The sequence below is a fragment of the Triturus cristatus genome, chromosome 8, assembly GCF_964204655.1.
Source record: "Triturus cristatus chromosome 8, aTriCri1.1, whole genome shotgun sequence".
Classification (NCBI taxonomy): domain Eukaryota; kingdom Metazoa; phylum Chordata; class Amphibia; order Caudata; family Salamandridae; genus Triturus; species Triturus cristatus.
This window is the reverse complement of record NC_140591.1, coordinates 996,463,143-996,478,063: the sequence shown is the minus strand read 5'-3', so window position 1 is coordinate 996,478,063 and position 14,921 is coordinate 996,463,143. Positions and strand designations below refer to the sequence as shown.

The window sequence follows — 14,921 nt, the reverse complement described above, 5'->3', positions numbered from 1 at the left end:
ATGCCTGTTTGGATCCTTGTAATATCAGTTCCAGCTTGACTGAATTCAGGTCAGCGAATTGCAATGCCTTCTTCGAATGTCATAGATTTAGAAGGCTCTCCAGACTGCATACTACAGATATCTTCATTTTCTTCATCTTGGTGGATTCAAAAAACATATAAATCTCTGAATCAGTTTTAGTGTTCCTAATTTGTTCTTCTATGTGCTCACGATGTTCTTTGACGTCACTTCAAGCTTCATCAACCGTAGATATCTGAGTGTAGGTCCCGGAGCCTTTTTCTCCTTTCAATGTCAGATACTTTCCAATTGGATAAAACATCTGTGGCCATATAAAACCAGTTCTTGGTGGTTTCTTCGCTGTGGGATATACAGACACCTCTTGAACTGATTCTCGGGTCTAGGTATTGTTCAGTTCAGAAGATGTAGGCTTGGCCTCCGTCAGCGCATCATGAAAGCAATCGTCAAAGTGATCACTGACTTCAGTGGTACTGGTTGAACTGATCTGTGCTGAGCTACGGGTGGCTGACAGGGCTGTGACTGCAGTGACTGGCCAGGCGGCACACATGCCCTTTGTTCATATCTTCTCGGGATGCTCTTGGGTTTAAATATCTTATCTCCAAAGCCCAATGCATTAACTAAATTTGGATGCAAATCAACAGATCTGTTTAATATTTTGATGGTGCCCAGTTTTTCCCCCCTTGCTCTAGTGCTTTAAAATAATAGATGTGCTACTTGCTGCATCCACCCCCTTCACAAGTAAGCATTTTGGCTTATTGACATTTTTGTCTAATGCCCATTGACACAGTCAGTTTTGTCCCATCTTCATTTTTTACTTGAGTGTCCAAGCTCATACAAGTGTTTTTTATTTCACTTATTCACTTTACAGATTCAAGGGTCAAAGGTATCAATTATATTCCAGCAATGCCTCCAAATGCAACCTGGTTTTTCAGTCCAAATGACTTTGATGGTGTGGGACCGGATTCACGGATCTGTTACCCTCAGCTTGTCTGTTGACTGTGACCATGGGTGCATGAGATTCTTTAGATTAGTTGTCCTTCAAACCATATTTTTAATAGGCCCCACTTGATTAAAAAAAAAATCCAGGCTTTCCAAGTGATGTAACCTGTCCAAAGTTTTAAAGTTACAACTGCATATTCCAAACATAGCGCACTATAAGTTTTGGGGTGTTTGTTTGAGTCTAGATTCAAAGCTAGTTGACTAAACTTTCACCCACCCACCGTGTAAGAATCCCTGACACATACAGAACAGATACACTAAGGCAGCAGAACTGCACATTAACCTTCATACACAAAACATGAACAGCCCTAGGCAGCAGCTATTACAGGCTACTTCAAAGGTAGAATAGTATAGTATGGTAGCAGAATGCCATTTGTTATTGTACGGCTCTTCTATGAGGGTCTCTTGATCCTAAGAATGTTTGAAGGAACTGGTCCTTCATGTCCCAGACAGTGTGTGCCTGAGAGGGGATGGGAGCAGGGATCCTAATGTTCCCAAAGCTTTATGCAGTATTAGGGTGACAATTGGAGCATGTGGGGGTGATGGAAAAACAGCCTCAGTGGTCACAAATAACACCTTTGTTATCTCTTGAAGACCATCTGCAGGCCAGCTAATCCTTTAGACTAGTTCAATAGCATTTACTGCCCCATCAGCAGTTTGGATTTGTTCAACCTGCACTCTGTCACTTTTAAACAGCTTTTAAGGAGGCTCTCAGCTAGTGGTGGCCGGCACAGCTCGCGGGTGATTGCAGGTGTGCGGGGCGCAGTGAAAACAATTAAATAAAACTTACCTTGCCGCCAGGTCTCGTGTCTCTGCTCCTGCTCTCCTGTGGCCGACTTCAGGAACAGGAAGCACAGCTAGGCTCCCCTGACCAATCACAATGCTGCAATGCAGCATTGTGGTTGTTCTGAGCACCTTGACACCATGCTCAGCCAGGGGCTGGAGGGGTGGGCATATTCTCAACGCAGGCTATAATGCAGCCTACATGGAGAGCAGAGAAAGTGGGCAGACCAAACAGTCATTACGCAATTAGGTGGGTTGTACCACTCCTCCCCTGCTCTGCAGCCCCGTCCGCCCCTCACTCTGGCTGCCACAGCAGGAGGTCAAAATAACATTATAATAACATTAGTCATTATCATTTTATTTTTTATTTTATTTTTCGGCTTCAGACTAATGGGGTGACGCTCCTCCGCCATAGCAGAGGAGCTGCCACTGCTCATCTTTTTAGGAGAAAAATACTGGACGTTAGTAATTTTTTTTAAAGTCTGTAACTAACAGAACAGGGATACTTCTCCGACGCTTTCCTTTAAGGTATAGATTAGGAGTAGTTTACATCACCATTGACTACCTTAATGCTTTTTTATGTTTTTACCTGTTGCTTTAAATATCTATTTCAAAGTGGAAGATACAGGATCTTAACGATTTTCACAATTTTATATCTTTCCTGTAAGAATATGGCTAAAATTAGGTCAGTAAAATACTGGTTACTTTGCAATCTTAATTACAGACTATCTGCTAGCTCTGAGGGCTCTTTTGCTGGCCTCAAAATAACCTCAGCCAGTCCTCAAAGGTCCTCATCTACTACTCATGTGTATTCAAACACCCCTTTCAGTCTTCAAAAGCCAATAGTTGGCCATCAGAAACCCTCAGCTTGACAGCCTGTCCTTCACTGGCTCTCTCTCACCCTCAATTGACCCTCGTGCCTCCTTTGATGGTGCTTAGACTCACCCACTCTGCTGGAGCTGTCAGACACTCAGCCCATGGTCTGCCAGAAGAACCAGGAGAATCTAAGCTAGCCCATGTAACCCCAAGTCTCACTCTTGGACACTTAGCATACCTTCACATTTTGTTAGGCAACCTTCACAGACCCTCAAATGACCATCACCCAGCCTTTAACCAGCCTTCCAGACCCTTAGCTGTCAGATCCATTTAAATACCCTCATAGGCCACAGAGCCGCTTTCATGGTTTTTCATAACCCATAAGAGATCCTGACTTCTAACAGCCGTACCTTCACTACACAGCCAATAGAGATTCCAGTGACCCGTGTTCACAGGGCTACCAGGCACTTAAAAAGTTTGTAGCTCCTCGTGCATCATCTTTTCATCTAGCCAAATCCAGACTTCAATCTTGGCTGCTGTAGAGAGAGGTACTTCTTACAGCAACTTATATAAAAACATTAGTATATACATATTATCTACAAAAAGGGTCATCAAGTTAGCCCTCACCACTGACATCCAAAGTGATCTAAATATCACAAGTTCAAATTGTGTGTAACGCAGACGTCCAGCCTTTGAAGATGATCAACGGAATACTATTACATTGATTATTCACAACATCTGAAATTCTTAATGCTTAGAAGCAGCAGAAGTGCAGTATCATCCACTACAGAGAAACAAGTTATATAAATGTTTACATGTACGTACAACTTCATTTCTATTTCTGTGTTTTTTTCATGCTACTTATTACCAAATGTTTGCAGTTTGGTTGCATTCTATTGTTGCAAAGAACCTTATGTAACATGTGCCACAAACTCTGATTCTGCAACATAGTTTAGCGGGTTCTGTATTTGCAGGAAACACTTTTCTTATGTTTTATGTCTTGTTGATGATTTCAAATGACGAACAGCACAATCATAATTTAAAACTGTGATAGCAGCATAATCTACTACAATTCAGGCAGGTTGCAGTGACTTTCAGAAATGAAATAGCGTTTCACCATAATAGTCTAAGAAATTGACCCATGAAAAGTAATTTTCTCTATTGCATTTGAAAAAAAGTTCTTCTCACAGTTGTTGCTAATTCAGTACTTCATATATTCAAACCTCAATTGTGACATAACATCCAAGTTTTGATTACACAGAAATATTTTTTGTGACTGATGTTGTTGTAGGTTCCACATGTAAGTGATATAAACCAAGTTGTCACTATTTAAAAGGGTAATACATTTTATATTTTGACAAGATAGCTTGGCTCCCCTATCAGTTATTTAATGATCTCTTTCCCAAGTTTTTAACTCCATGACAAATAATGAACATGTGTTCATAACTTTCAACACAAATCCGAATCCAAGAATGTTTTCTCACTGTCATCACTGTACAAAAAATCCTAAAACTGATTTTTGCTTGGACAGACTCCCTGGCATATCCGCACAGACTTTCAGAATAAGTGGTCACATCATGTATCATTAGGTTTCAGAAAAATCCACTTTAAACGCTTCTTTTCAGTCATAGAAAGTCTTTGAAAAGGCTTCCTTAGAGCCCTGACCAAGACCTTATATGAATGTGACACTACTCATTTCTGTTAAACACCTTTGCATATTTGATCAATCTCATAGCATTTTCCTTGAAGTCCATACATCTGCATGTCAAAAATCCTCCCAATGCATTTTATGACCACAAACAATTTAATATTTCTGATAATTCTAGACCATAGGATCTACTGAGACTCTATTCAAACTCCTCACTATTAATACATTTCCATTTTAATGAGGCCAAACATTACAGCCGTTCAGTTTTCATTCCTGTTCTACTGTATTGCCTGTTTTTTAGTCTCTGTGTCTTCCTGATTATTCACTTTTACTTTAGGCCTGGCAATGCTAAGTTATCATTGTAAAGCAACACAGATTTTAGTAAATCTTATATGCTAGGTTAGTTCCGCTTGGCCAACAAATCATGTGATTCTGTGCCGGTCAGCCGTCAAGGTGACAGGAGGAGCTCGCAGCTCTTGCAATGTCACAGGTGGATACTTTTCTCTTCAGGTGATCTGACTTGCCTGGGACTTTGGATGGCTGGATAAAACACTTGTTTCTCTTCTTGTGGTTGCTCTCTTCCTAGATTACTGATCACATGCTGCCAGTGTCTTATCATGCCAGTCTCTTCATACTTGAATGTTCCTCGTAGAGGAGTATGACGACCTCTCAGAAAGTTCACCAGCCACAAGCCATTTTCTGCACTCCTCTATGTAAGACAGTTTCTTCTAGGCCATTGAAGACAGATATTTTGAGGTGCATTATTAAAGTGAAAACATGCTTGTTTGCAATACATTTACTTCTCCATCTCTGTTGAAGAAAGTAATTTTGGGTTGCAGGTAACCTCCATACTTCAGTCAGCCTTTCTGAGTGCTGTATCCCCATCAACCAAAAAGTCTTCTTCGACTGTCTGAGGAGCTATACATAAGTCACTGCAAAAGCTTGTGGTTTGTTCACTTCTTTCCTCTGGTGATAGCAACAAAGACCTGTTGCTTCCTACCTCCTCTCCTACAAACCATAGTGAGCACTTCCTACTTTTTTTAACTACGGATTCATACACTCTTGAGATCACCTGTTTTACTTTGTCTCCAACACTGTAAAGATTCTTTGCTAAATGAATTCCCCTCAGTGTTCGAAACATACAGTCACCCACCTCCAGAAAAGATTAATCTTTCCCTATCAGAATCCGATAATTATCACATAATTTCCAGCTTCTCCAACACTGCAATAAATCCAAGTTCCATCCATGCCATAGTACAGAATCTACTCTCATAGACAAAAACTTTATTTGATGGTCTTGGATGAAGGTCGCCCTGCAGACCATGCCCTATTAGACATCTCCCAGCCTGCCTTTCTGGACCATCTGAGAACCCATGCAGGAGTGACTACCAAACTTTAAGACTCTTGTTCCTTCCTGTTTTGGCAATCAAAACAATTGAAAATGTAGTCCTTATTAACCTATAAAACTGGGTTCAGGAGTCATAATTGTTTGTAAATGTCACCAAAACATGGACTTAGAATTATGTATGGGACCATAACAGTTAGCATTTGTATCTTTTTACCACAAACACATTTCAATTAATAATATTTCCTTTCTTCATAAACACATTTAGAAGTAGAAAGAGAGGGAGAGTGAGAAAGAGAGAGTTTGGGATAGGGAATCTTTGAGTCAGCTCCAGACCTTGAGTTTAATTTCCTTTATATGGGTTGCAATTGCTCGGAAGGGCTGTCCATCAAATCTATGGGCTTGGTGATTGTTAGTTTGTCCCATTTGTGTTCCCGTTAAGTGTTTCTGATGGGGTGTCAGGAAGACTATGGATGGGACATGCCATGTTGCTTGTAATTGAGAGCCAGTGGGTGTTCTTTGATGTGTTTACTTTGGTGATACAACATATTAATTGCTAATTTATATTTTGTGTGTTAAGGAAATGAATGCTGCCTGCATGTTTTAGTCTTTCTTTTTCTTAAAGACACGCTGCTATTAACTAATCCCCCTAGCTTTACTTTGCGGACATAATAAAATGTGAAGCTAGATTTACCGCATCAGCCAGACTAGCTTGAAACCAGTGGCAAAGTGAGCAAGGGGCCCACATCTTGATATACCCTGCCAACTTTGGGCAAACACAAGGAGATGATGGACGTAGCGCTGAAACTTTTTAGACACTCACCCCCAGTCACAGTTCTGGGTTGAATCCATCATCATTCTTTAGCTCACTTTGCCCCCTCAGTTCAGACCCAAGTGTTTTCAAGGTGTACCTCAACCAGGCGTTCTACAGGGGACTCCATGGCACTTTGGAGGACCTTGTCTTTATGGTTGAATATAGAGGTTACACTGGACAATGCATAAATATCTATTCCATTAATAAATCGTCCACCTCTCTTTCCTCAATTTCCAAAACCACAGGTAGGTAGGCCTGTTGAGTTAATACCTGTATTTATTTAAACTTTTTATATTCCAAACTTCTTTCATATGAGCAAATCCTTCTATTTATTTCTCATTAACCTTGCGGATCCAACCCATCTCCTACTCCTTGCATACTTTTACATTAATACAAGCTGCTCTTCTTCCCTTTCAATTGACTTATTCTCATACATTCTTCTAAATAATCCAGTTTCTTTCGGCTGGTCAACCTATAAGCAGAGACTAGTCTAATGTGTTAGACTCTCTATACATTTAGATAAGTGAGACAAATATTTTATTTTACTTTCTTATTTACGTTAAAATGTAATTGCAATCTTCAAAAATGACATACTTTTATAATGCAGTTTTAATCTACTGAGTCATGTGATAAGAGAATATTCCCAAATAATGACTGTCTCTATACCAACAAGATATTCATCTATGTCCCGGTGGGATGTTCTGAAATTTTTCCAGGTAATTCTTTGGAACACTTGTCTAATCTTTTAAAGTATCTAATGTTATTACATCAATGTATATTGTCCTCAGACCTGAAGGTGATGTGGTTTTAATTCCTAGGCGCTCAAGGATTTCTCCCATGAAGTGATTATTAGGTGGCACTGGTATTGGTAGTCTACTGGAGCCAGTGCTGTTGGAAAAACCTACAAGCTTACTGTTATAAAGATGGACAATTAATTCAGGGACCTGTTGTGATTGACTATCTGTGTACCCTTGAGACATTTTTCTAAATAAAATCCTTTTCTAGAATTATACAATATTTCTCATAAAATCATAAATCCTAACTACATAACGTCAACAACATGAAACTACAACATGACATTAATTTGTACCCACACTTCTATTCACATTTACATACTAATGTACTATTAAACTACTAATCTAATCTAAAACTACCTACTAGGGCAAAAAAGTACTACTACAGGTCACTTCTCCCAAACTCACAAAAGGATAATTTTCACTGCCTGTAGCTACAAACTGTGACTTCCAGACTTAAAGTCTGGGAAGACTTGGGTGTTCTGCCTTTTAGAACATAAACTGGCTGTCCAACCTCAAGTGCTAATCTACTCCTGACCACTTCTGACTACCTTTAGTCAGGTCCCCTAGTACCTTCTGGACTTACCACCGGAACTCTAGTCCTTATTAATGTGTCAATACACAATCATGTATGCATATCTCAACATATGAATTATAGTAAAATAATAACATACAACATATTCTACTGTCAACATGCTACTTGTAAAGTAAAAAGTATGACATTTGCACTGTTCTCACCTTTTAAGAATGCCAATTCCCAAGCCCTACCCATCCAGGAAAAATCCGAAGACTATGTAACAGGCTTCTTCTTACCTCCTTTTGGCTGCACAAATCATTCCAAGAGGACAGGAGGTATTTTGGGAAATGGCAGCAGGCAAAAAGACGTGGAACTCCTGACTCAGCTTGCCAAAATGTTAGAGGGAAATCTATTGAACAAACCCCAAGAAACGCAAGTTGGCAATACAATATGGGTTTATTACAATACTGTAGTGAGGATCAGTCACTACAGGAGAGATCAGTTCACCTCAGAGGAGATGCAACTTGATAGCTCTAGTTTTAGCTCAGAATCAGCTCTATTTATTCTTCCAAACCACAAAGGAAAAGGTCACAAGTTGATTATTGACGTAAGCAATGTACAAACAGGACATACAAAATAGCATCAGTAGATGTAGCAATTTTTTGGAAACAGAAGCACATGTAGGTGGGCCTAGCCTCACATGATAAGTATGGAAACCCCTTTGTGGGTTTCGGTTCTCGAAATCTAAGCAGAGCAAAGATATCTTTATTTAACTGCACAGAGCGTGGTTATGTCCTGCTCAACGCCTATTGGCCAAGCTTATCTGACCTTTTGTATGTGGTTTCTTCCATTAAGCCATCTACCCAGTTAGATGTGAAGCTGTGGTTACAGAAGCGAATTACCAGCTATCAGACTTGTAGGTGTGATCTTGGCAGAAGGGTACACCGTTGCGTCAGTATGTACTAAGGCAGGATGTGCACCTGGCATTTCTTCCTATGTACATGTTCAAGCTTAAAGGTGTAAGAAACCGCAGCGCTTCAGAGGAAGAAGGCTCTTATGTGATTGGTGCATTTTGACAAAATGGAAACTTGTGGTAATCTATTTTTGTAGTTTTTAAGCTAAAGCGCTACTGGTGTCCTGAGCCTGAAGGAAGATATGATCTACGTTTCATGCAGAAGCTCAATTTGCTAACCAAAAGCTATTCCCTGCCCTTGAAGGCTATTTCCTGACTATTCAACAAATTCTGTGACCTGATTAGTTCAACTAAACACATAGTCTTTTGTAGCATGGTATTTGTTAACTATTTCTTGCAGAGGCCGGGGCCTAAAACTGCTTCTAACTTGAAACCTTTGCATGGAAGTTGCAGGCCTCAGCTCTGTGTGTGTTTGTATAGAATATATCATATTTTCCCTATTTCAACACCCACCTAAACTCCAATTCCAGCGCAGTTTCATTGTGTCCTTGACGAGGCATCATTATTATGGCTCTGTTTTCAGCCAGATTGGAAGGGACAAAGAGGCCGACAACACTTTTGCGCCACCTTAAATGGCCAAGGTCCTTGCTGCGCTTCCAGATAACGTCACTCCCACTCCCCAACACCTGCACTTCCTGTGCAAGGCGGGACTCTGGCCTGTGGCGCGACTACTGGTGCCCCACCTCTGGCCACGGGGGAGCCTGCTCATGGGCCCTAGGTGACACTGTAGTTCCTATGTCATGAAAATTAGTGGAAGTCACAGTCCCACTTTTGCTGGGTATCGTACCTATCCCTCACAGGACTTTAGTATAAGGTGATTTTCATTTGAAAGTTAAGTCTCCGGAGGTAGAGCGGCCAGACACTACCCACTGAAAGTGCTGAAAGTGTGAGAGTATCATGTAGCCTGACATCTGCTCATGCTATAATGCAAAAGTTAAATTCAGACATGCAGTTAAATGAGCTTGCGTGGGTATTTCAGAAATGTGTTTTCTTGGTGGCTGCAGCAATGTTTCAACCTGTGATGTGCTGTGCATCGGTTCAAAACAACCTGAATGAGCATGCAATATTTGTATTTAAAATCTAAGTTTCCCCCTCAATTTATCTTGCGTCCAAATGTGAATTGTTTCATAACGTCTTTACTGCACTTGTGTTTGTTACAGTCTGGCTCCTTAGTACTACTAGTGTGTCACCTAGTAAGTTTTCACATAGTATAACTGATTCCGTAGAGTTTGATGAACGGAAACCTGCCTGATGAGTGTCCAAAAAGTTTGAGGCCTCTAGAAAAGAGCTAAGACATTTGGCTACATGGGTCTCCAATAGCTTAGCAGGAAAGGGGAAGAGAGATTTAGGCCTGTAATTCTTCAGCTAATGAGGGTCCAGGCCTTGCTTTTTTTGCAATGGAACAACCACTGCTTCCTTAAAGACTGAGGGCACAATACCCTGGGTAGGAGAGAGATTCAGAAGCTGAAGGACAGTGTCAGGGTACGTCAAATAAAAGGCTTTTAATATATGAAGAGGACATACCTCTTTAGGGGAGCCTGATTTTACCTTACTTACTAGATCATCAAGGAGTTTCCTGTTTAGACCAGGAAAGACTGTCAAAGAAAGAGAGTTTGGAAGGACAGGAAAGTCAGTGAGGTTAGTGTGGCTAGAGCCAATTGAGTCTAGGATTTTTTAAATTTTATCCACGAAAAAGGAGTTCAGATCATTGCAAAGTTCCTGAGTTGCTGTGATTGGCAAGATCACGTGTTCAGGAGTAGATAGCTCCTTTTCAAACTTAAAAATTTCCTTTGACCTATTGTCAAAGTTCAGAACCTTATTGGTGAAGAAAACTCGCTTAGCCTCTAGAATGGCTCTTTTATAGATAGTTAGGCTCGTGATATAGTGTGCTTTATCCTGTGCTAGGTAAGTTTTACGCCATTTAATTTTAGCTTGGCGAAGGTTGAGTTTAATAGTTTTTAAGTCAGCAGTGAACCATTTGGATGCTTCATGTCGCCTTAGGTGGGAGATTTTGAACTGTAAGGGGGCTTGGATATCTAAAGCATGAGTGTGCCAGTTTGTAATCTCCCTCTCAAAACTGTCCAGGTGGTCCTGAGGAGAAGACTGCTCATGAGTTAGTGTTTCCAACAAGGATACCATGTCAATCCGATTCCAGTTTCTGAAAGTGCTTTTTTGTGGCAGTGACAGCTTATGCGACAACATATCCCTCACATTAAAGCTGATAATATAATGTTCTGACCATACACAAGGGTGGATAGTTAGATTCTGGAGTATAAGATTGATGGACCACACTTGATCATGTGTATGGCCTTTGATGTGCGTGGGGGAATGGATATGCTGGGCCAGACTTAAACTGGTTAGGGACTCCGTTAGCTCCCCTGACAGCTTTCCCCCTTCCACCTCATTGGCCCATTAGTTCAGATCACCTAGGATCAGAACTTTGTCATAATCTACGGTCAAAGATGCAATGTTATTGGCTAGGACTAAAGGGAAGTCTGGCATCACTGTGGGGGGTCTGTACTGAAGTACACAAAACAGTGAGTTGCTTGGAGCATCCACTTTGATTACAGATATATGAAAAAGCATTCTAGTATGCTTTATTGAAATGTATAAACAAAACATAAATATTTCCAAAGCTTGGCTGCAATGGATTTCTCACATTGAATCATGAGAAAAACGTCATATAAGAATAAAGGATGCAGCATCATGGCTGCCTACCCTCCCTATTCAGGCTGGAGAAGACCGATTTGAAGGCTTGTCTTTCACCGCCCGACTCCTGCTTGCCAAAACCTGATTCCTCCATGGGTTTCTGCCAACAGGGACTGGTCTTGTGTCACTCGGAGTATGCAGGTCAATGCACAAGGCTTTTGTCACCCTCTCTCTGACTGCCATTAGATTTTCTCTGTGCTCCTGACAGGTAGGGGAAAAAAAGTATATTTTCATTTCTAATATACGATCCTGCAGCAGCACACTTGCAAGTCGTATACATGCCAATAGGTCTGATTCAGGCCTCACTAGAAGTCAAAGGGAGTAATAGGTTCTCCCATTTTTTTTATCTCGTGTTTTCCTCCTCTAAAATGTTGCCATGTATGCTGCATTGTCCATAAACTGAACTACATCATAATGTGAAAAATGGCCACAACTTTATAACAATAACTTGTTTTTTATATACAGTGCTTCATGCTGTGCTTCTATCGTTTCTAAGCACTACATAAAACACATTTTACTATTACAGAATTTAATGGAACTTTGGTGGGTCTCTTCTCAAACTATGAGCATACACCTCACTTTTCCCTATGCAAGAGTACTGTATTTGCATTGTTTATGAATGAATGGAATGGTAACATTGTTTATGCTGGTGCAACAAACCTTTACAGCTTTTGCATTGAGCCCATTAGAAAAGGGAAGGTTGGTGCAGACATAGTATGATCACTTCTGGAGTATTACATCTGTTTTAAGCAGTCGCAGCCGGCACAGGTAAGTGTGGTGGGTCAGGGCGGGGACGTGGCGGGAAAGTTGACAGACCAAGGGATCAGTTTAATTAAATAAAAAGATAAATAAAACCACTTACCTTGCGCTGCCACATCGTGGAGTCAGCGATGTGGCAAGCGCAAGGTAAGTGGTTTTATTTATTTATTTAATTTAATTTTACCTATCTGGTCATCTATCGACTCCCCACGTGCTCTGCCCAACCGGCCTACTGCTCTTACCTGTGCCGGGTTTTATGGTCGTTCATAGACCATTCGGGTGTGAAAAAACGAGTCGTTTGTGAAATGTATCTAATTTCATGGGCATGACTGCTTCTCTCCACTTGTGATACTGAGTATCATTCCTCTGCATTGAATTGTACCGCAACCAATCTGATGACACGGAACCGAGTATCACACATAAGCACAATGAAAATGTGGTAGCCAAGCCTTGGAAAGGTGCTCCACACACGTTGCCCAGCAACGCATGCACACGCATTCTTTCTCTTGTACCAAAATGACAGCAGGAAACTTCTTCCACGACATTAGTGCTCCAACTTGTACCAAGCATCTTGAAATGAATACAATTCAAAACTACCAGTTGGACCATGATTTTTGGGAGTTCTTCACTACAATTACACGTTTACTAATTTTTCAAATACTGTTTGTTTGCAGCTCCAGTTGCAAGCCGAACAATCCAGAGTAGCATTAACAAAACAACAAGCAGATAGTGATGCCCGCTGGGCCAAACAGAAGGAAGAGTCATGCAAGATAATTAAACAACGAGATGAGACGATCCGATGTTTCCAAAATTACCAAGATCTGGTCTGTATAATTTGTAAATTACATATTATGTAGGGGCATGACGATAATTAATCAGCCAGAGCTTCTCTTTATTTTGCTTTGCTCTGCGCACAGATATTTTACTGTCATTTTCGTTTGTAATTTAGTCGTCAGTTTATTTGCACACCATAAGCCCTAACTCTTGCATCTCATTGAAAATATATAAAACATTAACTAAGATTTCTCCAGGGAGATACATACTATGTTAAATGATAAAGAATAAAAAATATTTGACTATTCTCATTTGTAATTAATTTTAGTTCAATTAGGCCCCATTCATTGTTGTTGTGCGCAAAACTGACTATTTGAATTAGGTCTTCATATTAGAAAACTATCTCAGTAAAAAAAGTAGAAAGAGAGTGAGTAATAGGAGCATGCTCATAAGTGAAAATATACTGTTATACTGCGTTACAGGGGCTAGCTAAGAGTATTTAGTTCTGCGGTGAGGGGATCGCTGTGAGAAAGATATTGAATATTCCAATTTCAATTTCCAAGTTGAGTGTTAACAATGGTCTGAGCCGACTGTGTATCCATGTATCTTAAAATGTATAACTGCTTCAGTAAATATAGCATGTAAGTATACATCTGTCTGTCTCTGTCTCTGTCTCTGTCTCTCTCTTTCTCTCTGTCTCTCTCTCTCTCTCTCTCTCTCTCTCTATATATATATATATATATATATATATATATATATATATATATATATATATATATATACACATGTATATATATAAAAACACATTTTAAGGTAACGTTATAGTTAGGTACATTTTTTTAATTTGTGAGTGACAATATTAACATTTAGAACTAAAAAAACACAGAAATTCAGAAGATCTCTGACAGAATATCGATTCCAGCAATATCGACAGACATAAATATTGAGTCAAAAATTTCAATAATCAAAATATAATTTCCCTATTCTTATAATGGTAAGTGCAAAATATCGGAAGCAAAAATTGCTTTACACTTAAATCGTTTTAAAACATTGTTTTGGAATATATATATAGTTTAATATAGTAAATCTAAATATTTGAATATATAATATTGATATAATATAAATGAAATAAATGTAAGTAACGTTTAATACTATATATAAATGTACACTTATATAAATATAAATATATTCTGGGTGCTCCCTGGTGTCTAGACATAGGTAAACCTCTCTGTAGAGCTGTAATGATAGCGAAACACGTGTCAGGGGTTGCTTTTATTAATTTCAGGTTGGTATTGGTTGCTATTTTACCAATTCAAAGCTGTAATACAGTGCCTGGAGTAGCATAAGGCTTTTGGAATCTTACAGCTCAGCATGGATGGCACTGTGCTAAGAATTTGGGCCTGATTACAAGTTTGGCAGGCCATAGGATCGCCTAACCTGTGGTGGTGGTCTGACCACCGCCACACAGCGGGACCACCCGCAGTATGACTGCGGCGGTCAGACTGCCACAAGACCGCAAGCACCACTGGCATCAAGGATCCTGCTGGGCCTGCAGTCTACAACTGGCTGTAATATGCTGGCGGTGCAGCTGCTGGCACAGCTGAGCATATTACGAGTTGGATTTTTGTCACCCTTTTCATTGTGTTGATCCTACCATGGAAAGGGTGGGGGAAAGTAAATGCCTCCTGCCAGATTTGGGTCGGGGTGTATGCTGTGGGGGTCACATGTACCGCCCCCCTGTATTTACATGTATGCCACTCTGTGCAGGAAAGGGCAATGCATGTTCTGACTGCGGCAGTCTGCATTATAGGCTCTTTTATGAGCCTTGCAGACTGCCACACTCAGATTGCCGCAACACCGCCCTCCAGACCAGGATTTAACTCCTCATCTGGCGGGCAGTCGCAACATGGTTTTGGCCGTACTACAGTGGATGGTGGCGGACAGCAACCACTGTAGGTCCGCCATACCCTTA

The 14,921-nt window shown here is 40.4% G+C and overlaps 1 protein-coding gene across 1 annotated transcript in view; it reads left to right on the top strand.

Moving 5' to 3' along the window:
- Positions 1-14,921, top strand: part of LOC146805332 (cilium assembly protein DZIP1-like) — a 1,720,714-nt gene that overhangs the window by 520,488 nt on the left and 1,185,305 nt on the right. The window contains exon 8 of the mRNA XM_085622543.1: positions 12,850-12,999. Within this exon, the coding sequence (XP_085478669.1) occupies positions 12,850-12,999 (150 nt within the window). The remainder of the gene's footprint in view (positions 1-12,849; positions 13,000-14,921) is intronic.